General features: G+C 35.1%; 3 protein-coding genes across 7 annotated transcripts; 2 read left to right on the top strand and 1 right to left on the bottom strand.

Moving 5' to 3' along the window:
- The first annotated feature begins 7,794 nt into the window (after positions 1-7,794).
- On the top strand, positions 7,795-12,929 carry LOC133880487 (pentatricopeptide repeat-containing protein At3g06920). Of its 4 annotated transcripts, XR_009902306.1 has the most exons (4): positions 7,795-7,855; positions 8,276-11,148; positions 11,755-12,035; positions 12,410-12,929. XR_009902306.1 is itself a non-coding variant. In XM_062319439.1 (2 exons), exons 1-2 carry the CDS (start codon positions 7,822-7,824, stop codon positions 10,951-10,953), a joined length of 2,712 nt encoding a protein of 903 aa, XP_062175423.1. In that variant the 5' UTR covers positions 7,795-7,821; the 3' UTR covers positions 10,954-12,372. The 4 variants fall into 4 exon arrangements, 1 of the variants encoding a protein (XP_062175423.1); XR_009902307.1 differs by lacking the exon at positions 11,755-12,035; XR_009902305.1 differs by having other exon boundaries at positions 8,276-12,035; positions 12,410-12,926.
- Positions 12,930-13,850: 921 nt separating this feature from the next.
- On the top strand, positions 13,851-16,238 carry LOC133880476 (uncharacterized). Its single transcript, XM_062319427.1, has 5 exons — positions 13,851-14,217; positions 14,390-14,496; positions 14,620-14,767; positions 15,340-15,534; positions 15,785-16,238. Exons 1-5 carry the CDS (start codon positions 14,008-14,010, stop codon positions 16,016-16,018), a joined length of 894 nt encoding a protein of 297 aa, XP_062175411.1. The 5' UTR covers positions 13,851-14,007; the 3' UTR covers positions 16,019-16,238.
- Positions 16,239-16,761: 523 nt separating this feature from the next.
- LOC133880461 (uncharacterized) lies at positions 16,762-20,285 on the bottom strand. 2 transcript variants are annotated; one of them, XM_062319412.1, is made up of 4 exons: positions 19,092-20,285; positions 18,475-18,740; positions 17,245-17,454; positions 16,762-16,947 (listed from the first exon to the last, which is right to left on the bottom strand). In XM_062319412.1, the coding sequence occupies exons 1-4, from the start codon at positions 20,218-20,220 to the stop codon at positions 16,816-16,818; spliced, it is 1,737 nt and encodes a 578-aa protein (XP_062175396.1). In that variant the 5' UTR covers positions 20,221-20,285; the 3' UTR covers positions 16,762-16,815. The 2 variants fall into 2 exon arrangements, with proteins under 2 accessions (XP_062175396.1, XP_062175402.1); XM_062319418.1 differs by having other exon boundaries at positions 19,113-20,284.
- Between the last annotated feature and the right edge of the window lie 5,652 nt (positions 20,286-25,937).

The following is a 25,937-nucleotide window of genomic DNA, read 5'->3' as shown; positions in this document are numbered from 1 at the left end:
TTCTTGTGGTGTTCTTAGTCATGGAATGCTAGTAACCTCAACTAAGGTTGAGGATGAAACATTTCCATTGATGACACTCACACTCTTGTTATAATACTTGCACATTTGATGATATATCATATTTGTTATTCAAGTTCCATTCATTTAAATGCTTTATCTTTTGCAATGAATGTGGTTGTTGGTAGATATATGACATTTAATGTGTTTCAACCGATGGATACATTGTTTTATCAGCTTGAATGATAATGTCCATTGTGATTTGTTCATTGAATGGATACATTGGATGATTTGATTTCAAATGGGTACTCTTTGTGATTTATCTTTGAGTTGGATTCATTTAATGGTTCTAGAATATGTGGTTGATAAACTTGAATGACATCCTAAGCTTAATGTTCTTTGGGTGTTCAAGTAGAAACCAAGAAGTGTGAGTTGTTGGATTTGGTTTGGTAGATTCCTTAGCCTTAGTTCCTTTTAATTTGCGCATTTCATTTCATCTCTTTTGTTTAGTCTTTTACTCTTGAATCAATCCTCAAACCTTTGGAACTATGTTAAAATGAAGTTGATTAAACAAGATACCAACATTTGACCATTTCCATGTGGATTCGACCTCGCACTTGCACACACTATATTGCAAACGATTCGTGCGCTTGCAAGTACTCATTAAAACACACATCAATGCGCACAACATCCCACATGGAATAACCGACTCCTAACAGCCAACTTATTCCTCAACTCAAAATCATCTTTAATGATTCTAATGGCAGAATCATTTGCTCTTGCATTATCAACTGTTATTGTTAATACTTTATCCTCAATGCCCCATTCTATGAAACACTTCCTAAAGGCATCTGCAATAACAACACCACTATGAGAATGAGGTACATTAAAAAAGTTCAAAATTATCTTTTGGAGGAACCAATCCGAATCCACAAAATGGCAAGTAACAACCATATATGACACCCTCTGTGAAGATGTCCATATATCAGTTGTTATGTTTACCTTCTCAACCCCACCAAGCATTGCTTTAATCTTCTTCTTCTCACTAAGGTATGTAGCCATGCAATCACTTTTCAAAGTTGCACGACTAATCTTTTTCCAATGGGACGTGCATGCTTTCATAAACTTGTTAAAAAGTTCATGTTCCATCATGTTAAAAGGGTACTCTTGGAAGAGCACCATGTGAGCAGCAAGTCCCCTAACCCTCTTCTCATTATAAGAAAAATTTGTTAACACAGCCCCCCCACCTAGCTGACCATGATCATATGTTAGAACCTTTTGCTTCTTACTGTTAGACTTCACATACTTCACACAAGATACTATATGCTACCAAGTGTTGAGGTAAAACTGAATTTGGAAACAGCAAATAGCCTTTTACACCAATTACACTGAGATTTTTTTACACCTAATACTTCAATTTGAGAGAAGTCATCTCAAACTTTATAAGTCATTTGCCTCTGTTTCTTCTCATATGCACTAGTACTAGTACTAACATCACCAGGAGTAGGAGCACTACCCAAAGTGTGAGAATCAGTAGGACTAGGAGTACATATAGTTTGGGGATCCAAATGAGGAGTATCAACAATTACTGGATGGTCTGGTGCATTTCCACTGCCATCAACTCCGGTGGTAATGGAATGAGCAGTTGTATCATCACCTAAGTCTACTTCATTGACTAATACAACTTCATTGACTTCCCTAGGCTGACTTTTGTCCTCCATGTGTTGTTATAAGTTGTAAACAACTATTAAAATTTTATTTTTATAACAAAACTAGGGCTGTTAACTAAAGATTATGTCAAATTTCAGGGCTGTTATAGGACTATTAGGGTTTAGGCTGACTTTGCTTGGCAAGGCCAAGGTTTACAAGCATAAGAAGAACACGGGAATCCATTGGGGTTAAGGCCTAACCAGTCAAACCTCAAACTGTCCAACAACATGGCAGAATGGCAGGATATATACTCAAACAACATGGTAGATTATATACTCAAACTAAGCAAAGTATAATATATTATAGATTTCTAATATAGATTACAGATTTCTAACAAAGTAAAGCATAATTTTTTAAAGGAACTCAGTTACTCGAACAAACATGACAGATTATATACTCAAACAAAGCAAAGCATAATATATTATACCTTCCTAACATAGATTACAGATTTCTAACAAAGCAAAACATAATTTTTAAATGAACTCAGTTACTCAAACAATATGGCAAATTATATACTTAAACAAAGCAAAGCACAATATATTATACCTTCCTAACATAGATAACAGATTTCTAACAAAGCAAAGCATATTGTTTTAAACAACTCAGTTAAACAAATCCCAGCATAATAGATTACAGATTTCTAACAAAGCAGAGCATAATTTTAATTTTAAACAACTTAATTACTCAAACAAAGGCCAGTATAACAGATTACAGATTTCTAAAAAAGCAGAGCATAACTTCTTAAAGAACTCATTTACTCAAACAAATCCCAGCATAATAGATTACAGATTTCTAACTAAGCAGAGCATAATTTTTTAAACAACTCAGTTAATCAAACAGAGGCCAGCATAACAGATTACAGATTTCTAACTAAGTAAAGCCTATATTTTTAAACAACTTAGTTATTCAAACAAATGACATCATACATATTACAGATTTCTAACAAAGCAAAGCATATATTTTTAAACAACACAGTTACTCAAACAAATCCCTTTCTAATAAAGCAAAACATATAATTTTAAACAACACAATTACTCAAACAAAGCCCATCATAACAAATTACAGCCTTCTAACAAACCTCTGGCTAGATATTGTTCTAATTTCTAATAGGGTTTGTATCTTGCAGATTTGAAAACTAATCTGTGATTCTGTCACCTGAAATGTGAAACAAATCCAAACATTAACTAATGTTTTGATAAGTAAATAAAACTAAAAAGTAAAATGTAAATAAGAAACTCCAATGAGACCAAGATTACATACGCAAGAGGGCCAAGATCTATACTTGTAGACGTAGATGTAGCCAGCTTCAACCTTCAAGTACTCAAAACTCAAATCACAAACCCAGAGTGCAAGAATGAACAACTAAATGAAAACACAAAAAGCAGTAAGCAAGAGCGAGTATGATATATCATATGGGTGGATTAGAGAAAGAAAAAACAACAAAAAATAATGTAAAACACTCACAAAGGCAGAGAGTCTAGTAGTGGTAGCACATCCATCAGAACAATTAGGGATTCTGGCTGCGAGAGGTGAGGCTTGGTAGCCTTTGGAGTGATCGGGATTGACAGGATGGGATGGGATGGCAGGTGGATCATCGCCTTGTACCATTTTTTGGTTTGAACTCGATGAGATTGAAAAACAAAAATGAAATGGAACGAAATGGAAAACTAGAACGGCATATTTGCCATTGGATTTTCTCCTTGATCGTTCATCAATAGCGGATGGAGAAACTTGTGGAACGGGTCGTTGAGAAAATTAAATGAGAGCATTCAATTTTCGTCTGATCTGCCATTAATGATCACTGGCTGAATCGAGTGACGATAGGGTTTTTTGATACGCATTTAACAACATTTTCCCATTTCTCACCATTCGATTGCTTATTTGATAAAATCAACGGCCTAGATCAAGCATTGGTGATGGTGAATGAACAGTAAAAATTATGGGTTGTCAGTGTGTGACTGTTTCGAGAAAATGCGTAGGTTAAAAAAAAAAATGATCCTCTGCGTGCATGACGGTGTGTCTTTGGCTGAAATCGGTGTCATCTCTGCAGTAGAAATGATCATGACCGTTGATTAGGATTACTATTTTTTTAAACTCAAATCTGGTCATTGAAGTGGTGAGCTCATGTGGACATGCGGTCATGCGCAACACCGGATTAAGACCACCTCAGTCATGCGTTATAGCTGTCATCCACATTCAAATCCAACGATCCCAATTTATTCCACTTTTAATCGGACGACTACGGGCGTTGCAGTTTGAAATTTCAGGAATCGTGCTGGCCGCTTCAAATTTTGGGGGAAAAAAATTTCCCTCTTCGTTTTTTTGGATTCTAGACTCTTCCTAACTCTTTTTTTTTTTTTTTTTTAATTATTTTATATATGAAAAAAAAAGAAAAAAAAAGAGTCTAGTCTAATTTGTCTAAATGTTACTTAAAAAAAATTGTCTAAATGTCTAATAAATTATTTATTATTAGAATTAATAAAATAAAAAACAAAAAAAACAAACAATTTAACAAAGGCTAGTCTAATGAATTAATAATATTTTTTTAAAAAAAAAAAAAATCATTTCATAAGATAAGTTATAACTTATGAGTTATATGTGTTTTTTTTTTTGTTAATATATTTTTTTTAAAATACCAATATACATATTATCTACATTATACATTTATATAATTGTATATTCGTACATATGAATCTAATAAATCTATGAAGTGGTTTTTTTTTTTTAAAGGACATGATATAGTTATTACTTATTAGTTAAAGACTAAAGTTTAAAGGATTACGGTTTTAATGTAGATGTAGTTATTACCTATCACCTAATGTTAGTAACTTAGTATATTAGTATTAATGTATTAGTATATAAGTTAATTTAATTATGTATTTATGATATTATTTAATTTGTAATTATAAACAAACACATTACACATCGTTAATTATAATACTATTAAGCCTATTATACATTTATACTATTAACTGAAATTGGAATTACATATATCACATTGTTATGTATCTAGTAATGTGTATATAATTATATTAGTATTATAGTATATGATACATTGATAATGATATACTGTCATATTGATATGATCTATAATTCATATGAATATATGATTTGATCATCTCTCTTATCCGAAGTTCTAGTATTAAGGATAATCAACTTGGAAGTTGTAAGGAAGAGTTTAAGGAGATTGAAAGGCATGATGTCAAATATCGGAAAGATTTGAAGCACATGAAGCAAAAGACCAAGAAACTTGATGATAAACTTGAAAAGGTGAGGAAGATATTTGTCTAATTGAACCGAACACACATTTCTTTTTCAACTTCTCACTTTCCATTTAAGTCTTTCATCAAAGTTCATTGAGTTATAAAAGGAGTGCGAGAACTCCACAAACCTGATTCCAAAACTTGAGGAAAATATTCCAAAACTACAAAAGTTCTTGCTGGATGAGGAGAAAGTCTTAAAGGAAATTAAAGATAATTAACTCAGAAGTTGTAAGGAAGAGTTTAATGAGATTGAAAGCCAGGATGTCAAATACCGGAAAGATTTTAAGCACATAAAGCAAAATATCAAGAAACTTGATAATAAACTTGAAAAGGTGATGAAGATATTTGTCTAATTGAACCAAACACACATTTCTTTTTCAACTTTACGCTTTCCATTGAAGGATTTATCAAAGATCAATGAGTTAGAAAAGGAGTGCGAAAACTCCACAGACCGGATTCCAAAACTTGAGGAAAATATTCCAAAACTGCAAGAGTTACTAAAAAATTTATAAAGCATTAATAAGTTATAGATTAGTCATTAATGTATATATAATATATTAACTAATAGTTAATGTTAAACTATATAGTTTGTATATAATGTCACACGACTTACACTCATACACTAACTAGTAACATAGTTACATATTATCAAACTCTCTTATTACTTATATTATTATGTTTTCTAGTCTAGTATATATTTAGTAAGTTATTCACTTATTAAATTTTATATTATAATATATGAACTGAGTGATTATGTAATACTAAGTTAGTTACATTATAAATTTATAATGTAACTATGAGTTATGATAATATTAAATTTGTGAATTGTGATTTTAAATAAACACATTGTTGATTATAATACTATTATGCTAACAACGTAATTTAATAAATTTATGATTACATGAATCACATTGTTACGTATGTAGGTTATGTAACATATCCAATGATAATATGTAGATCATATGTTTCTATAGTTATAGTTGTATGTCGGCTTGGTCGAGCCTTAAACGAGCTGGGTAGGTTGAGCTCTTGACGGGTCGAGCTCATGAGCCCCTATCGAGTTATATTGAGCGAGTCGAGTATATATTATTAACTAATCGAGCGGGTTTCAACAGTAACGAGCGGGGTTTGAATAGTGTCGAGCTCGAGTTCGGATCGGACTTAACCGGACGGGTATCAAGCGGAACCTCGAGCCCAGCCGGCTCGTTTACAGCCCTACTTCTAGCGTCCCATGGAAAGGAAAAAACTGCTCCACTATTGACACCCAGCTGGATGGATTACCTTCATCCCACCAAGAAATATCCATTTTCATGTGTAGAAAGCCATGACCATGATCTCCATGAAAACATGTTACAAGTGCGATTTGGGGTGCAGATGATCCCGCATTGCACTCCTAATCTCGAAGGGCTTGCGTGATGAATTCATTAATAAGCTCCTTCAATTGATTCACAAACCTCGAGTCAAACTGTGTCTCAAGTGGTGTCTCATCCTTGTGTGGTGGATTGCTAGTGGAGGCCATGATGTAAACTATTAAATCGAAAATTCCTAGCAGTTGCTTCTGGTTGCGTGTTTAGGCAAACAAAGGTTTTTTTATTTACCAATACACGGAATAAGCTATTTTCAGAATACCATTAACTGCGCAAGGGTTATCATAATCTGGCAACCAAACAAGTACAGTTCTAATATCAAAACTAGAATAATTAGAGTTCTTGTACTCAAATAAACACATTCTTGCACTGGAATAAGAACAAACCTGGTGGTGCAGCCAAACCCCACCTTTCTTCCTCAAATAAACCACGTTCAGATTGCAACCCACTTCACCTGGAACACCACACGCAATAGCCCAGTGCACGCAGCCGTCAGCACTCAACTCCACCGTCCGCCACCGCACTGGACCACGGAGCAGCACCCTCACCAACCTGACAGCAATCGACAACACGACGTACCGCGGAGAGAAACGCATCTTTTGCACGGCCTCTGCCCAGGTAACCCACTCGAAACGATGGCTCACTGCACCGTTTAGTAAAACACCCCAAAATGAACTGCTCTGGTACCAGATGATAGGAACCCGATTGAATATAAGAAAATATAAAAACTAAAGGGATAAATTGACCGCTTCGTCGGGCTCCACAAATTGCTTCTAGCAATTTACTGAATTTACTCTTTGATGGGTTTGACATAAGGCATCTACATCTTATTTATAAGGGCAAAACAAGTTCAATATGGAAACAAGATCCCATTGCAAGTCGGGTTTTCAAGGTTGAGTTCTTCATTATGTTTATCACTATTAGGTTATATATCCTTTGCTTAGTGTCGCATAGTGTTAGTGGCTTTCTATTAACAATGAGCTTTCCTCCCTTTCTAGCAAGGTGGAGGGTGAGGTTGTGGGTTCAAGTCACCAAGGGTGTGTCTGTAACTTACCAATAATAATAATAAAAAAAAAATGTTAGTGGTTTTCTATTCATAAAAGTTTTCTCTTTTCTGGTCATTGTTGGGATTTCTTGGTAGTTTAATTCACACAACTACATAAGATTCTGTTAACCCTTGTGTGATTTTTGTTTTTTTCAAAGTATTTGTCAGTTAAAGTTGTGGAAATGTTGCTTCATCGTTAATTCTTTATGATATGTTATGTTCTTGTCAGTAGTGATACTCGCTATTGTTCTGCGGATTTTTGCTTTGTGTGAATGTAAAATGTATGTGTTTATATGCTTCAATGTTGAAATCTGTATGCAATGTTTTAGAGTATCAGTTACTCTGTGTTCTCCTTTTGGTGGCTTTTCTATGACATAGCTTATGTTGTTGATTTCTTATTGTGGATCCAGACTTCAAAGGGTATCGGAGAAGCCCTGACATGCAGATATCGGAGACGCTCTTAAGGAACCAAGGTAAGGCTGACTCTGCTAGGTTCTCTATAGTTGGGTAGTTTTGGGGATTCTCTTTATGTAAGTCTTCATTGTTAGATGTTTTCTGTGATGTTTATTTTAACTTTCCGTTACGTGTTTATCAATCAATTGTTGGGCTAAATGGTTAGAAATGATCCATATGACCTACTCTAGTAGCTAAACAAGGTGGAGTTTATTGATATTTGGACATTTTGTAGGCTTTGTTGATTATACTAGGAAGGGGAATTAGTTGTCATGACCATCTAACGGGTCAAATTTGGGAGCTGTCAGCCAACCATAGGGTGCTTCCTAATGGTTGTTTGTCCCCAAAGGGAGACCTTGGGCTGCAGTTTTTAGATTATCATTAGCTTGTCTCATCTTCATATAATTTGACATTCAGCTGCTTATTTTGTGGTGCTGCAGCATTAATCTATCAAATTGATTTGAAGTGCTGTCACATTTACACCTTTTCTAAGAAGTTCTCGTCCTTGTTTGATGGGCCTTCTTCTGAGCTGGATGGGAAAGTTGTTCCCTTTATGGATGGGGCTAATCGAGAAAATTCAAGAAAAGTTGAGGGTGTTAGACAAGTAGTGGATGATGTGTGCCATATCTTGGATAGTGGTCCATGGGGACCCACCCTGGAGAATGCTCTATCTGTGTTAGATGAAAAACCTCAACCAGAGCTAGTTATTGGAGTCTTGAGAAGGCTAAAGAATGTTAATCTAGCAGTAAATTATTTTCGGTGGGCCGAGAGAAAAACTGACCAGGCACATTGTCCTGATGCATACAATTCGCTTCTCATGGTTATGGCTAGGACTAGAAAGTTTGATTGCTTGGAAGAGATTCTGGAAGAAATGAGTATTGCAGGATTTGGTCCATCTAATTTTACATATGTCGAGCTAGTGGTAAGCTGCATCAAGTCACAAAATCTTAGAGAAGCTTTTGATCTAATACAAACCATGAGGAAGTTTAAATTCCGCCCTGCATTTTCGGCTTACACAAATCTGATTGGTGCTCTGGCTGCAGTTCATGAATCTGACCTCATGCTCACTCTTTTTCACCAAATGCAGGAGCTAGGTTATGAAGTAAGTGTGCATTTATTTACAACTCTTATTCGTGTATTCGCCAGGGGGGGCCGGGTTGATGCTGCTCTCTCTCTGTTGGATGAGATGAAGAGCAACGCTTTTGATGCTGACATTGTTCTTTATAATGTCTGCATAGATTGTTTTGGTAAGGTTGGGAAGGTGGATATGGCCTGGAAATTCTTCCATGAGATGAAAGCACATGGCTTAATGCCCGACGATGTGACATATACTACCCTGATAGGGGTTCTCTGCAAAGCTGATAGGCTGGAGGAAGCTGTGGAGCTATTTGAACAGATGGATAGCGGCAGGAAAGTCCCTTGTGCATATGCTTATAACACCATGATCATGGGTTATGGTTCAGTTGGAAAGTTTGATGAAGCGTATAGTTTACTTGAGAGGCAAAAACAAAAGGGATGCATTCCGAGTGTGATTGCATATAATTGCATTCTTACTTGCCTTGGGAAGAAGGGGAGAGTAGAGGAGGCATTACAGATCTTCGAGGAGATGAAGAAAGATGCGTCGCCCAACCTTTCAACCTATAATATTCTAATAGAAATGCTTTGCAAGGCAGGAAATCTTGAAGCTGCTCTGGGCATTCAGGATGCCATGGAAGGAGCTGGCTTGTTTCCTAATGTTGTGACTGTCAATATAATGATAGATCGACTTTGCAAAGCTCAAAAACTGGATGAAGCTTGTTCTATATTTGAAGGAATGGATCATAAAGTTTGCACCCCGGATGCTGTGACATTTTGTTCTCTTATTGATGGCTTGGGCAGACGTGGCAGAGTGGATGATGCCTACAGGCTATACGAAAAGATGTTAGATTCTAATCAGATTCCAAATGCTATTGTATATACATCACTTATTAGGAACTTCTTCAAGTGTGGCAGGAAGGAGGATGGTCACAAGATATACAAAGAAATGGTACATGGGGGCTGTTCTCCTGACCTGATGCTGCTTAATACCTACATGGATTGTGTTTTCAAAGCTGGAGAAATCGAGAAAGGCAGGGCTTTGTTTGAGGAGATAAAGGCTCGAGGACTTGTTCCGGATGTTTGGAGCTATTCAATCCTAATTCGTGGCCTTGTGAAAGCAGGTTTTGCAAAGGAAACCTACGAGTTGTTCTATGCAATGAAGGAGCAAGGCTGTGTTTTGGACACCCGTGCTTACAACATTGTAATTGATGGATTCTGCAAGTCTGGTAAGGTTAACAAAGCATATCAACTGTTGGAGGAAATGACGACGAAGGGACACCAACCAACTGTGGTTACATATGGCTCCGTCATTGATGGGCTTGCGAAGATTGACAGGCTTGATGAAGCATACATGCTCTTTGAAGAAGCAAAGTCTAAAGGAATAGAGTTAAATGTGGTGATATATAGTAGTCTTATTGATGGGTTCGGAAAGGTGGGTAGAATTGATGAAGCATATCTAATCTTGGAAGAGTTGATGCAGAAAGGTTTGACTCCCAATGTATACACCTGGAATTGCTTGCTTGATGCACTAGTGAAAGCGGAGGAGATTGATGAAGCCCTTGTCTGCTTTCAGTCATTGAAAGACTTGAAATGTACTCCCAACCACATAACTTACAGCATTCTCATAAACGGACTTTGTAGGGTTAGAAAATTTAATAAGGCCTTTGTGTTCTGGCAAGAGTTGCAGAAGCATGGTTTGAAGCCCAACACAATCACCTATACCACCATGATCTCAGGACTTGCAAAGGCTGGAAATATAGCAGACGCTAATAGGCTTTTTGAGAGGTTTAAGGCAAGTGGGGGTATACCAGATTCTGCTAGTTATAATGCTATGATAGAAGGACTAAGCAATTGTAATAGAGCAATCGATGCATATGCACTTTTTGAGGAGACTCGATCCAAAGGTTGTAAAATTCATACCAAAACGTGTGTTGTTCTTCTAGATGCATTGCATAAGGCTGAATGCCTTGAGCAAGCAGCAGTTGTGGGTGCGGTGTTGAGGGAAACGGCAAAGTCTCAACATGCTGCAAGATCCTGGTAATGTCTGGGGTGGGGGGTTAGATTTTGCAAGTTACTGGAAGATTCAGAGTCTGTGGTTTACTCAGTAAGTGGTGATGCCATAAGGTTTCTTTCTCATCTTGCCAATGGAGCAATTTGTGGAAGAGAGAGAGTTCTGTTCATGAAGATTCTTCATTGCATAAATTCCTTCATAGGGCTGAAGATGCTCCTGTCAGAGGTAATCTCTTCTCTGATTAGTAGCTAGTGAAGTTAGACGCACAAATGAATCTCTGCTTGCAATAAGCCTTACACAGGCAACATCATGGCATCCTTCCCATAAGTCCTAATTCATTTTTGATTCAGAGGCAATGCCTTAATTGGGTAAAGTTTTCACAAGTTCAAAACATAGGATGCTAAGATGAAACAGGAAGCAGCATGCATAAGTCAAGTTCCTAACTTCTATCATGGCTTGATTTTTGGTTGTTCAATTCTCCATCAACCCAGATCCCCCCAAAACCACTCAAACCCTGTATAGGTGTATAAAACAAATATCATTTGTTAGAAAGGGAAGTACCTTCAGTGAGGAGTGGAGGGGGATAGTGCAGAAACATACACTAATAAGCCTTAGTAGCAAAAGTTGAGTTGCCTGATTGTTGAGTCTTACACCCATGATTCTACTCACTGACGCAAGTGCACATTTTAATGGTTTCTCCAGGCCTGCTTCGAATTTTTGTATCAATATTTTACGAGGGAACATATGATTGAATCATGCATGGTCTGAAACCTTTGTCAGCATTTCTTAGATTTCCCTAGTAACCTTTTGATTGATGATTTATGGCTTCAGGCATGAGAATTGCATGTCAAACATGGTGAATATGCCAAGAATGACATCAGGACCTTCAGTTCATTTATACTGCTTCAAAATTTATGTGGACCCATGGGCATGGGCTTGTTGTGAGATTGGATAATGCTTCACTTTTCAGTGCTCTGGTTATTAAGCAGGATGCAATTCATGTATGGATTGCATAGAAGCACATCTTTGAATATCCTTGGATAACATGGAGCCTCGTTTGAGGGATGCTTACACATATAGTCTATTCATTGAATCCCCCTAATTGTCTTGAGGTAATCTCATGCTATTTTTGGCCTAGTATTATTGATGTTTTGACCATCTTCTGGTCTATTTTTTCATACAAATACTGTCGGAAGGTAAAAGCTATAGGAAATTATTAGTGAGTTATACTTGTACGTGATTATTAGTATGCAATACAGTGATTTCTCATAAACATGGCAGACCTGGCTATTTTTTTAGGCTGCCCTTCAAACTGACGATTAAATTTCAGCTCTCATAGCAGCACATGCACGATTCTCTTTCAACCATGTCATTTATATGATTAAAAAATTATTTATAGGGGAACAACACGGATAAGATTTTGCTTGCTTAATTGTAATGGAACTGGATCGACTTTGTATGACATTGTTATCTTATATTCCTTTAGGTGGGTTCTGAATGCTGAAGGAGAGCGTAAAAAAATGAGACTGGGACTGCTATTTTTCAGCCATAGTATTTGAAACCATGTCAAGTGCAATCATGTTATTTTTCTTTCACATGGACAAGGGTTAGTAACTGGGGTGATACGATGTTAAGCATCTTCCCCCCCCCCCCCCCCCCCCCTTTTTATGGGGTACTTTTTTCTGTGCTCTAGTGAGGTTTTGTAATTGGATGCTGTAAAGATACCATTGGGAAACGAGTTCATGACAGAAATATGCTTTATCTTTTCATCGTTCTTATTCATGGATTTGAATTTGGAAAGTAGTAAAAGGTCGATTTTCCATTATGTGGGACTATGTAAGGAACATTTGAAATCCCCCCCTTTTTCCTATGCCGAAGGGAAAGGTTCAAAATAAGTGAGAATATAATGCTCTGTTTTATAGTATTCTACTGAAATCAACAATGTGCTACATCCTAGCCAAATTTGAAAAAACAAAAATGAAAGTATGGCATATTGGCATAGACAAATGAAGAAAGTGTCTAAATTCTTCTGTATAATCTTGTGATAAAAATAGAATGCTTAAACAACTCGAGAAATGGTTTAAATTCTTCTATATATTCTTGTGTTGAAAATAGGAAAGAACTAAGGAGTGTGTTTAACTTATCATTTTTCTTTTTTTATTTTTGTCAGAACTTATCATGTATTTGATTATGAGAAATGCTACACTTCCCAAATTTTTTTCCTAAAAGTTGGTTCTCAAGTGATGTCATGGGATGATGAAACATTACTTGGGAATCAATTTTTTTTAAAAAAAAACCTTCAAATTTTTTTTTTTTTTTTAAAAAAACCATGTCCAATACAAGTGAAAAAGCCAACTTTGTACAATGTTGTAGGTTTTTAGAGTAATGCTAGATACTATATTTTTATCCTACAATTGTTTAATAATGTTGATACGACACTCTTAATGAACCCTTGGATTAATCCTTGTTAGCACGAGAGTAATACTACATATTTAATTTCATATTCTACAATCATTTTATTAGGCTGATGTAAAATTGCTAATGGGCATTGTTTTATAAGTAATGATACATCAATCCAGAAAAGTAAAAGTGAAATAAGAACAGAATATTTTAGAATTACTCTCGACACAAACAAATGATCATGCTCCTCAGTCCTCACCTTCCTCCGTAATTTTTTGGTTAAGTGACCAATATAATGGACGAGATTGAGAAGAAGGTAAAGATCAAGGCTGTCCAAAGAGAGGAAAAAAAAAAAAAAAAAAAGATTAGTGTCGAGGGCCCTTGATTTTTCAAGCACAACACCATAGTCAAAATCATTATGCCACGCGTCCTAATACAGAGTGCAGAGTATCCACTCCGATTTATAAAGTGACCGTTACCGAAAGTCTCCAACGTCTCTTTTTCAAAACTTTTACAAAATTTGAATTTTAAAACAAGAAAGTAAGATATTTTACGCTAGAGGTAGTTTGATATATACTTTCCCTGTTTGAATCAGAGCCCCACCCTGGGGAGCCCTTTAAATCAAACTCGTCCTTCCTATCAATCCCCTGTATTCTTTCTATCGCTCATTCGCTCTCTTTCATAATGGCGCTGAGACCCATTGATAATGCTCTCCCAACAACACCAGAAAGACCCAAAAAGCAAGCAAAAGTCGTGGTTCCAATCCAAAAACATTCTGATTCTTCTGTGACGGACGAAAACAAGGCACCATTGCCACCATCTGCAGATGCCACCGTTGATTATGTTTTGTCTGAGAATCTGAAGGCCATACAAGATCCTGAATCCAAGATCCAAGTGAGTCCTCTGTTTCAGAAGGGTCATTTGGGCATCCTACTCGTAGAAATGTTTTTTTTTTTTTTCATAAATAAATTCTTTCAAAGTTGTCATTTTGAGGAAACCCATTTACTGTTTTACTCGATTTTTTTTTTTCATGTGCTAAATTAGCTTTAATTTGTCTGAAATGCAGAGCTTGATTGAAGGGTTAGATTCAAAGGATTGGATGAAAGTCTGTGAGTCACTGAATAACGCCAGGCGGTTTGCACTTTATCATTCCACTCTCTTGCTTCCGCTTTTGTAAGAGATCTCTCCTTGTTTTTGTTTTTTTTTTTATCCATAGTCTGTGGGAAAAAGAATGTATTGCAATACATTTTCTTTGGTGGAAGTATTGAGATCTGCTTACATGTATGATGTGAACAGAGAAAAAGTAATGTTGGTGCTGGTGAAGGCCATGAAGAATCCAAGAAGTGCTTTGTGCAAGACCTCTATTATGGCTTCATCTGATATTTTTAAGGCCTTTGGTGACAAGTTGCTCGACTCCTTCCCCTCCGATGCATTTGACCCCTTGGTACGGACTCTCTCTTTTTTTTTTTAATATTAAAAAAAAAAAAATTGTTTGTGCCTTTGATAACTAAGAAAATCATGTGTAAGGATGTACAAGCTGGGCGGTTAATAACCGCTAACTATCTACCCTTATATATATATATATATATATATATATATTTAAATCGATCTCGTTTTGGTACGTTTAATTTTGTTCATAAAATAATAATAATAATAATATTGAGCTCTGTTACTTTTGGAAGCATAATAATTATTAAAAATATGCCTAAAATCACCTAAAATATACTATAAAAAGAGGTTCAGGTCAAAAACACTATAATAGGCATAAAAGACTCATTTCTAAAAGATGGTTATGCGGTACGGCTATGAGTTTCATTAACCGTCGGCAATTATTTTAAATTGTGCTTATGAAAAATTTGATAACCACTTTAGGTGCTTACGGTTGGCGATTAGAGACAATTATTGCTAACCTCTTACCACAACCGCTTGTACATTCCTAATCATGTGATGGGACTCATTTCGTTATCATATGATGGTGTTATGATTAACTGTTTGGATTGTGTGGTGGGTCCACAGCTGCTGCAATTGCTTCTGAAAGCGTCTCAAGACAAACGGTTTGTGTGTGAAGAAGCAGACAAGGCACTAAGCGCAATGGTAGGGTCAATGAATCCTCTGCATCTACTCAATAAGCTCCGGGCATATGCCAGCCATGCCAACCCTAGAATCAGAGCCAAGGCTGTTGTTTCTATCTCAAACTGTGTCTCAAAGATGGTAATTTTGCCACTAACATTAAGCTAGGATTCTTTTTTGAGCAATGCTACTCTTCACATCTATTTTACATTTACTAAAGTGATATGTTTTAGGTGATTTTCCTTTAAAATGGAAAGCCACTTAAAACATGTCACGTTAGCCGACATGTAATTTGTGTGATAAATAGGTGTGAAGAATAGCATTACTCTTTCTTTTTTAACTGGTAAGAATTTTTGGGCACAGATGATAATTGGTGTGGTGTTAATGGCAGGGGCTGGAGGGAATGAAAGAGTTTGGGTTGGTTGCATTGGTTCAAATGGCTGCAGATTTGTTGAATGATAGACTGCCGGAGGCGAGAGAAGCTGCGAGAAGTGTTGTGATTTCAGTATATGAGGCTTTTACTAAAAATGAAGAGCAGAAGCAGGAGGCATGGCAAAGCTTCTGCCAGTCTAATTTACCGCCCGTTCAGGCTCAGTCCATGGTCAAAATTGTCCCTTCTCAATAGGGCTTAGTGTGGCGGGCCGACGGCAGTAGATGTAGTTTCTTCTTTCCCTCATAATGAAGGTGAAGATGGGAACATTTATTTGATGTAAATGCTGGCTTTACATGGTTCCTACATGAGGAAAATGTTGAGACGGATATTTATTATGTAGTTCTTGTTGCATCCACGTAGTTCTTGGGAAGATGCAGAAAGTAAGAAAATAAAATCTTGGATCTTATATGAATTCGAAGAATTGCAATAGGTAAATTTGGACTAATACTAAAAACTAGTTTCTCAGCCCAACTTTAATTTCAACCAAAGATTCTCTCTGTTGGGTGAGTGAATACAACAGGCAACTTGATGCCGAAAGTTACTCTGCTAGTGATTCATGTAATTTTCAAAACTGATTCCTGAGTTGCACTTCTTTCTTCCGTCAGCCACCTACATAAGTTATCAAATTCTAAGTTGTCTACAACAAAAAGCCACTATAACTAAAGTGAAAAGTTGAATAATGTGCTATACGAACAAATAGTGTTCCCAGTAGTATAATAACTGCAGGGCTATCTTTTCCCACTTAATTCCTTTTGCAGAATTGCCACTATCAAAACTTTACCACCCAAGGTATACAAAATCCTTCGCATATTCCACAACCACCACGAAATAATGCATTGATAGAGGATAATGGCTGTATGCACCAACCAGGACCTTCTGGTTAAATTTAGAGATTGAAGAGACCTGGACCCTAATGGTTGTTTGTAATGGTGCGCGCAATGATGAGAAACAGTGTCCACATTCTATCTTGAATTTGGCGTACAGGCACTCTAATCTTCTTCAACCAAAGAGTGCAAAGCCATCTCAACATCAGCAAATGGTTGGCCAGCATAGAGCTGAAGCTGCCTCTTCTTCACAACAATTACCTTCATGGCATTTGCTTCTGCTGCTTCATGAAGTTCCTGCAGTAATTGTTCTTTCTCATGTTAAAACTGATGTCTCAACAGCTTAAAGTAATGGCATCTAGGGATTATCATAACCTACTCTAAAACATGATAGGGACACTTGTAAGGTGCTACACACCCCCACAAATTGTGTTTTGGACATTTTCACTTTAAAAATAAAGTGTGACATGGGTGGAACCCTTTGAACCCATATGCTTGGTTCGGCCACACAAATATTTTCTCGCATATGTGGGTGTACATGCAATATGCAAAGGTCAGGTCAAATACTCATGTAATCAAGAAAAGGATGTTTACCTTTATTGATAAAGGAACAATGTCAGCACTAAAATTGCCCAGTTCTTCAAAAAATGATTCCAGTAGAAAACAGAAGTTTTTGGCATCAACTTGATCCTCGAAAGCAACAGTATAGGAAGAGCTACTCTGTTCCTGGGCCTGAGAAGCAGTCTTTAAGGTGTACAGTCCTCCTTGTCCTTCATGCTCAGAACCCCTACGGATCACAATAACCTGGAATTGGATAAATACCAACTTGATGGTTAGTTGGAGATGAACAAAAATGCTTATTATTAATTAAGACACTCCAAATGAAAGTTGACGGTAGGACATATTAAAATCATGAGTAAGGCTACTCTTCACGCTAGATTTTTACACCAATTTCACACCAGCTGATGTGACGTGTTTTAAGTATAGCTTCATATGTTAGCCAATAGAAAAAACAAAAATGTTAGACACTTAAAATACGACACATCAACCGGTTTGAAAATCTAGCGTAAAGAGTAGTATTACTCTAAAATCATATAGGATATATGTAACATAGCATTAAGAAAGATCTAAGCAAATAAAGATGAAAACACGTCATTCTCATGTCATAATAGGTATACATCAAGAGTCAGCATTAAGCCTATATATGCATTCCTGGTAAGTTAACTGATTGGCCATATTCCAAGAGAAGGTCCTAGAGTGTATGTTGTTCATGTTGTTTATGCTGTCTGCTAATGGTATCATTTTACTTAACAACACTCCAATTCTATGGGGAGTATCAAAAGATGCATATGGTCCAAACTTATACAAAAAACAATCTTACAGAATATGTGAAATTTGAAGTGTTGTCAAAATGTAGGCAAATGATAGGAAAGTTAAATTGCAAAGTCAAGAAATACCCCAAGAGAGCAATACACCCATCTTGTTCTCATCCATAACAAGAAAATGATTGAAGAGGATGATATTTTCTAGAGTGTTGTGTGATAAACAAACAATTATCAAGTTTTATATGTGAAAAAAAAGAAGTTAGGCAATCCAATAAAATATTGTCTATAAAATGAGCTCAACTAAAATGATGGCTTTGAATGAGTGGAATTAATTCAGGTAGTCTTGAGAAGACATTGGTCAAGATTGTTTAGTCAAGTTGATACAGTCCAGACAAGAAAACACTAAACAATATGGATCTCACATCTGCAACAACAACACAATCATGTAGATATTAAGTTATTGGGAGAATAGTAAACACAAAACGTTTTGGTTACATACTAGAACATAAGGAAGACTTGACCACCAGAAATCAGTCTCATTTTTTGGTTGCTTTTCTCTGAATTTGTTGGCCAGCGTTTCATCTCCAACTTCTCTTTGTTTTGAACTGCGATTTATACTCAAAACAGCATGCTTATCAGAAGTGGTGGTAGTTTCAGGTTTTCCATTAGCGAATCTCTGAGAATGATGAGTCCCCAACTTTACCGATTGTTGTGAATTTACTAATTCAACTGAAGGCCTCTCTAGACCAGTCTCCTGGAAGACACCTAAAAACTTAACCATTAATTCAAGAATATATTAAATATAATACATGTTTACTTTGGATTTGATTGATTAAAGATAATCCAGGAAGTAAAAGATGGTCACCGTGAATCTTAATAATTACTTTTGGTTTTGCAGTTGACAATTTTAACAAACTAACGAAATTAGTTATGATCACAGCTTTGATATATTGAATTTTTTTCACTTATACTACCAAGTAACTTCGTTGTGATATCCAATCAATAATAAAATTCAAAAACAAAAGTAGAAGACTGCTATTTGCTAAACCACTATGTAAACAAAAATTTAAGCAGACAAGCAACAACTAAGCAAAACTATACAAGGCACGCAATCACCTGGCAATTTAGTAACATTACCATTTCTCTGTTCGGCATTTCCAAATCCCATTTCCTTTTCCAAATCCGCCCTCCCCCTTTCCTGATAGTCACTATGCTGTTGGCCCACCTGCATTTCAAGGTCCAACAATTCCACACCATCATCACCAACACTTCCATTTCGACTCATTGTACCAACCCTACCCGAACCACTCTTTTTTGTGTTACGATCTCTGGTGCCTCCAAAACCCTTAGGACGATCAACCCGCTTCGTTGAAGGGCTTCTAAACTTAGACTTTTTCTTAAACATCAACATCCCATTCGCCTCATTCGAATCCGAACTATCCCTACTCACCCTATCTTCCCCCTTCCCAGACATCCCCAAATAATTAACAAACAACCCCGGTAACCCCTCCGGAGTGGAATTCAACTTCTTCTGCAACTTGATCAATCTTGCACCAATCTCCTTCTCAATGCCATCTCTATGCCTAGAAACCGCGCTTTCTTCGCCAACGTCATCATCACCCTCAACATCTTCCTTCACCGCCTTCGCCTCACTCCTCCGCGCCTCCCTAGCCATTGCTCTAATCTCTTCAATTTTTCTCTCCAACTCATCGTCTTGCACATACCCAATTCCATTTTCGCTCAACAAAAATTTCCCTTTATTGTTTTCACCAATACCCAAATCCGAATTATCCAAATTCCTTTCTTTTCTCTCAGAATTGGCATTTCCCAGTACCCAAACAGCACAGAATGTTTGAAACACAAATATCCCAACCAAATATGCACCGTATTTTAGGACAGACTTGGACGAAAATTTACCGACGACGCCATCATGTTCTGCCGATGTCTCGGATACTCGGAATTCCTCGACCTTATCAGCGGCGCAGTTATCACCGAAGGTTTCGTCGGCTGGAGACTCGGAATCGAGGTGGGGTTCGAGAGGGGTTTCGGTTTCGGGGGATAGGATAGGAATTATGGGGTTTGGGGGGAGTTTAGGAAGGGTTTTGAGGATTTTGGGGCGGAGATAGTTTTTTCTCTTGGTGGGTTTTGGAAGACAAGCTAACACAAGCGGTTTCGTGGGCGTTGTGGCGGTGGGGTTAATGGAAGGTGTGAGGGACGAGAGGGCGGCAATACGCGCACCCGCCATTGCTTATGGAGGATCAACACCGCTGCTCCACGCTAACTGAGTGTTAAGTAAGCCTCACTTCTGCTAAATTGCCAAGCGTACGATGAATAACATGTAAAGTGTAAACAGAGAAAATCAATAGTTTTTAAGAATTTTTTATGGGAGAAGCTATGATAGTGGGGAGTAATGCTATGAATTGTTTCATTGTCTTATTTTTTATCTTTTAAAATTGATGTGAATTTTAAAATTATTATTAATTTTTAATATATTACTCTTAAAATTTGATTTAATGGTGATTTTAAGAGCCACATCAATTTTAGAAGGACAAAAAGAATAATGTGTAGCATTACTCAATAAAAGAGACAATTTATGGTAATTTTAAGAGCCACATTATCTGTGATGATCTATTAATGAAACTTATTAAAACTTAAATATGTTATGATATAACAAAGCAAAAATTAATAATAATTTAAATACTTTAGTCGATAAAAAATAAGCCCCTCTAATGATATAGTGTGGTTCTAATAAGTGTGTGTATGCTTCAAAAAAAATAAAATAGAATAAGTGTGTACAACAAGCATTTTCCAATATTATTAGTTATAGATTTATTTAAACAGTTTCAATCTATAAATAATCTTCTCATTGTATATGAAAGATAGGTAATTATTATCCATAACTTATATTAGATTTAGTTTTATGTCAGAGTAAAGAACATTACTTTTAAATACAAAATAATTTCTTACACTTATTTTGTCGGATGGATATTTCCTCAAAATTGGGTTAGAGAAACTTCTTCAAACCCAATTTATAAAAATGACTTAATTTTCTTTTTTAAAAAAAAGAAAAAAGAAAAATTGAGATGCACATATTATTTTAATAAAATTTATTCCAACTTTGTCCATATTATTCAAAAAGCATGTGTTTTTCACATGCTTAAATGACACATGTCATTTTTATAAATTAGATTGTAAGATCTTCTTCCAACTCACTTTGGAGGAAAACTTTGTCCTGTTTTCTTATAAGAAAAAATGGTTTATGGGTTTCAAAATACAGAATAATTAGTCCTTTCATTTTTATCCTTTAAATAATGATGGCACATTAGTATATGGAATAATTATTTATATTTTTTAATTTGGTGGCAACACATGATTCTCTTACTGAAATTAAATCAAAATTATTAAAATGCCCAAAATTTATAAAAGAATATATATTAAAAAAATTAAATAATTTTTTGGTTGCCAACCATCCCAAGGGATGGCTGGCCACCTTGGCAGCACACCAAGGGTGGTCGTGGCCACCCTTAATGACAATTGGGGAGTGGTCACGACTACCCCTGATATAGGGGGTGGTTGCGGCTACTCTGAATGGCATCGACGACGGTCTGACCATCCTCAATGTTCTATTGGATTGGTCGGCCACCCATAGAATGTTTTAAAAAAAAATTCCTTCATTTTTTGTTTAAAATATATATTAGGTTTGCATAACAAAAAAATGATGGGTTTTTTTGGAAAACTCATTATATTTCTCAATCAATAACTATTCCTCTCATTTATTTATTTATTTTAAGATGAATAGTTATATGTTAATTTAGGGGAATAGTCATTACAATGCATGCATAGCATGCAATCAAACAAAATGAATGAGAATAATTATTCCATTACAAATGTCCATTATGCATGTCAAACGTGCCTTTAGTATATCTGTCAACTTTTTATATCCATATTATTGACGAAATATTTGCCACGTTAGCAAACCATTTAGTCACCAATTGCCATGCAATAAATAGGACATATCATACCTATAATTTGTATAAAATTTCAATTAGAGAAATTATCTTTTCGGATTTCTTTTTTAAATCAACCATTGAATTTGTAAGATTTATATGGGGGCGATACAGATCAAATGCTTAATTTAAAAAAGAGATATACATAAGATGTACAAAAAGTTTGTGTATCATATTTTAATTATATCCGGTAACATAAAAAAAATAAAAAATAAAAAATAAAAATAATAAAAAAAAAGTGTGAAGGGAGTAGAGCCACCTCCTCCTCTAGCAGAAGTGGTCCTCTGCTAGAGGGGGTAGAGGGAATCTTTACCTACCTCCTTTGTAAGGGAGTGGAAGTCGTGTCACAACCTTTGCATGGGGTGGAGGGTTCTCCACCCCTCCTCTTTTTAGGTGGTGGGTAGAGGTTGCAACATCCATCTTTATACTAGGGCTTAAAGATGGCTCCACATTTAACTCTTTTTTATTTTTTCTATTGTTATTAGATATAATTGAAATTTTATAAATAGATATGACATACACACTTTATTAAGCACTAACATGACAGATATTTTATTGGCAATTTGGACGAAAAAAACTAAAGGGATTGACTGATTTTTTAAAGGGTGAAAATGCATGATTTTATTTTATAAACCGATGGATGGTTTTTTAAATAGGGACCAATTTCTTATTTCCCTTTTTTTTTTTTTTTTTTTTCATTATGATGAGCATATTAAGGAGAAAATCAAGAATCATAGGTCCAACTTAAGTGGATAATTTTGTAGTTGACTTAAGGACATGATGGCCGTTTGGCGCTAAGAGGTTATTAATCCATTACTAAATAGGAGAGAGACTTAGAAGCAAAATCTACTAAAATACTCTATTCAAACAATTGCTAATTAGAAAAGGATTTGGCATCGATTGTTGATTGGAAGAGAACTCGACAATGCTTTAAGAGCACACTATGCTCTCACTCATTAGCCGATGTGGGATTAAGTCCCATGATTTGTTTTTCTACACAACACTTTGGCAGTGGGGAAATTTGGAGAAACGACATGTGTCAGAACTAAATAGGAGAGAGAGGCTTAGAAGCGGGATCCACTAATGTATTCCATCCAAGCAATTGTTGACTATAAGAAGACCTAGCGATGCTTAAGAGCACACTTATATATATATATATATATATATAACAGATAATAGAGCCCCATATTGGAAAGAAAAATTCATAGGAGGATTACCCAAATATTTTGCTCATAAGGTTAGGGAAAAACGTTACAATGATTATATGAGTTTTACATATAGAAGAATTATTAATGCAATAAAACATATAGAATTAAATTTATGTATAATCTATGATTTAAGATTAACAAATCATTTTAAGGATAAGAAATATGACAAAAAAGAATTAGGATCTTTTTATCAAATTGGTTTTCTAAATTGTTTTATTTCTTTAATAGTATCATCCATTAAGTATAAGTTTTATAAAAAGAAGATAAGATCATACAAACCTTATAAGATAAAAAGCTTAAAAAGTTTTCAGTATAATGATAGACAACCTATACATTATAAATATAATCAAAATAGTCATAATTGCAAAATAAAAAATAAAATTAAAAAACTTAAAGCTAAATCCCAACTCCTAGATATATTATTTGAAGAGAAATGATCCCTACACTCATTTCTCACAACAGCCCCACAACAAGCTGACGTGGCTGGTAATATTTTATTACTTTTTTTGTTTTGTTTTGTTTTCTTTTTGTAAAAAAATAATAAAATACTACCAGCCACGTCAGCTTGTTGTGGGGCTGTTGTGAGAAATGAGTGTAGGGATCATTTCTCTTATTTGAATCTGAAGAATTATTACAAATTAATAATAACAATATTATATCTCAAAATGATGAAATAAGATTATGTTTCTATAATAATAAGAATGTGTGTAGAAAAGATATAAATACTATAACAAAAGAAGAGAGAATAATATTAGAATTAATAAATCAAATTGAAGACCCAGAAACAAAAATAAAATACTTATCTGAAATCATTCAAAAAGAGAAAATTATTGCTAATGACATAAATTATAATCTTATTGATGTCCCTAAAAGATTTAAACAAGAGAAACATCCTACTACAGGTCCAGATTTAAAATTTGAAATAAATAACATAAAACAAGAGATTAAAGAATTAAAATATAATTTCAAGATCTCTAATGAACAATTAATACAAGAAATTATAACATTACAATCAGAAGAACAGCATACAAAAAAGATTATACAGGATGATAAAATCAAAAATGATGATAACACTAAACATGATTCAAACAGGTTGTTTTTTATGCTTGAATTTATTTGGCCTAAAATTATTAGAGTTTTTTGATTCATAATATTTCTTATGAGGTTTATAAGATTTGATTTTCTTATGATTATATTTTTTATGCTTATGTCTAGTAGATGGTGCTAGTAAAGGGTGAAAACCATATTGTTCACAAAAAGATCCTAATTCTTTTTTGGCATATTTCATATCCTTTTTTAACCGATTTGTTAGTCTTAAATCATTACATAAATTCAATCCTATATGTTTGATTGCATTAATTATTTCTCCATACGTAAGACTCGTATAATCATTGTGTCCATCATTATTCAGTTTTTCCCTAACCTTATGAGCAAAATATTTGGGTAATCCTCCTATGAATTTTTTTTTCCAATATGGGGCTCTATTATCTGTTCTGATTAATACTCTTGAAAGGAAAACATCTTTATACCATCTAAAATCTGTTAAAGTAGGGCATTTTAAATGTTCTAAACTATCATAAATATTTTCTCGATATACTGAAGGATCTCCTACAAAATGTTTTGTAATTGCAAATATTAAAGTATTAACAGCATCTTTTATTGGTTGATTATGCTCATTCATTATAAAATTCCCAGCAACATCAGTTTTATAATTTGTGAACTGGAGGAGGCTAATTTGGCCTGATTGATGTTCTTCTTCAAAAGAAACTGATTTGAGGCTAGGAATTGTTCCGTGCATAATTTATTAATTCTTGTAATAATATCATCATAAGTATATCTATCCCACCATTTTACTGCAGTAGTGCAGACAATGTATCTGATTTTATTATTGGGAGACTGAGGATTATTTTTTTGGGAAAAGAAATTATAATCCCAAGACATTATCCAAGGAATATTAAAATGAAGAAAGAAATAAAGTTCTGGGGGAAAATTATTGAAAGGAGATGGAGAAGGATGAGTCTTAGAATAATCTAAAAATTTGTTGTGAAGAGGAGGTGGTAAAATACCAAGTATGTTTATTACTTCGTCTTTCTCTTCACTATATGATTCTCCTTTATCTTATGTTTTTGAATTATTTTGTTAAATTATTTTAAATCATTATCTTTCATCATCTTCTTTCATTATCTTCATAATACTCATTATCTTCATTATTATACTGTCTTCCTCTTAGTGCTATCACCTGGGTGAGTTTATGGTATCAAAGCCAGTTGTCCTATGCTGTTAATACAGGCATATCATCCATGGGAACTCTCGCTTGTGACTGCGATCACCGAAACAAGACTCTCCGACCATGGGTGACGGTGCACCGATTGAGGAAGGACTTTGACATGTTTTTTAACCTGTTTAACAACTTCTGTGTGTTGATTAGACCAAGGAGGAGGATCCTTTTGTAGTCGTTGATAAAGGGGTTTACAAATGATTCTAAGATTTTCATAATAATCAGAAATATAATTTAAGCTTCCTAGAAATCTTTGTAACTGATTTTTGTCTTTTATTTCATCAGGAAATTTATCCGCAAATTGTAATGACCTATTTATGGGGGTAATGGTATTTTGAACAATATTATGACCAAGAAAACGAATATTATTCTGAAATAAACTAATTTTAGTAGGTGAAACTACTAATCCATTATTCTTTATGATTTGGACAAAAGTATGTAAATGTTTCCAATGTTGTTCTATTGATTT

Source organism: Alnus glutinosa, chromosome 1 (genome assembly GCF_958979055.1).
Source record: "Alnus glutinosa chromosome 1, dhAlnGlut1.1, whole genome shotgun sequence".
Classification (NCBI taxonomy): domain Eukaryota; kingdom Viridiplantae; phylum Streptophyta; class Magnoliopsida; order Fagales; family Betulaceae; genus Alnus; species Alnus glutinosa.
This window is presented reverse-complemented; position numbering and strand designations above follow the sequence as displayed.

Bases quoted from the DNA above. Each gene is read 5' to 3' on its own strand.
- LOC133880461 (XM_062319412.1), bottom strand. From the start codon at position 20,220: ATGGCGGGTGCGCGTATTGCCGCCCTCTCGTCCCTCACACCTTCCATT. The intron at 17,455-18,474 runs GTATGTAACCAA...ATCCAATTCCAG, and splicing joins CAAGTCTTCCTTATGTTCTA to GTTATTGTGATCCGTAGGGG. The intron at 16,948-17,244 runs GTAAACATCCTT...CAATTACTGCAG, and splicing joins TTGTTCCTTTATCAATAAAG to GAACTTCATGAAGCAGCAGA.
- LOC133880476 (XM_062319427.1), top strand. From the start codon at position 14,008: ATGGCGCTGAGACCCATTGATAATGCTCTCCCAACAACACCAGAAAGA. The intron at 14,497-14,619 runs GTAAGAGATCTC...TGATGTGAACAG, and splicing joins ACTCTCTTGCTTCCGCTTTT to AGAAAAAGTAATGTTGGTGC. The intron at 15,535-15,784 runs GTAATTTTGCCA...TGTTAATGGCAG, and splicing joins CAAACTGTGTCTCAAAGATG to GGGCTGGAGGGAATGAAAGA.
- LOC133880487 (XM_062319439.1), top strand. From the start codon at position 7,822: ATGCAGATATCGGAGACGCTCTTAAGGAACCAAG. The intron at 7,856-8,275 runs GTAAGGCTGACT...GTGGTGCTGCAG, and splicing joins GACGCTCTTAAGGAACCAAG to CATTAATCTATCAAATTGAT.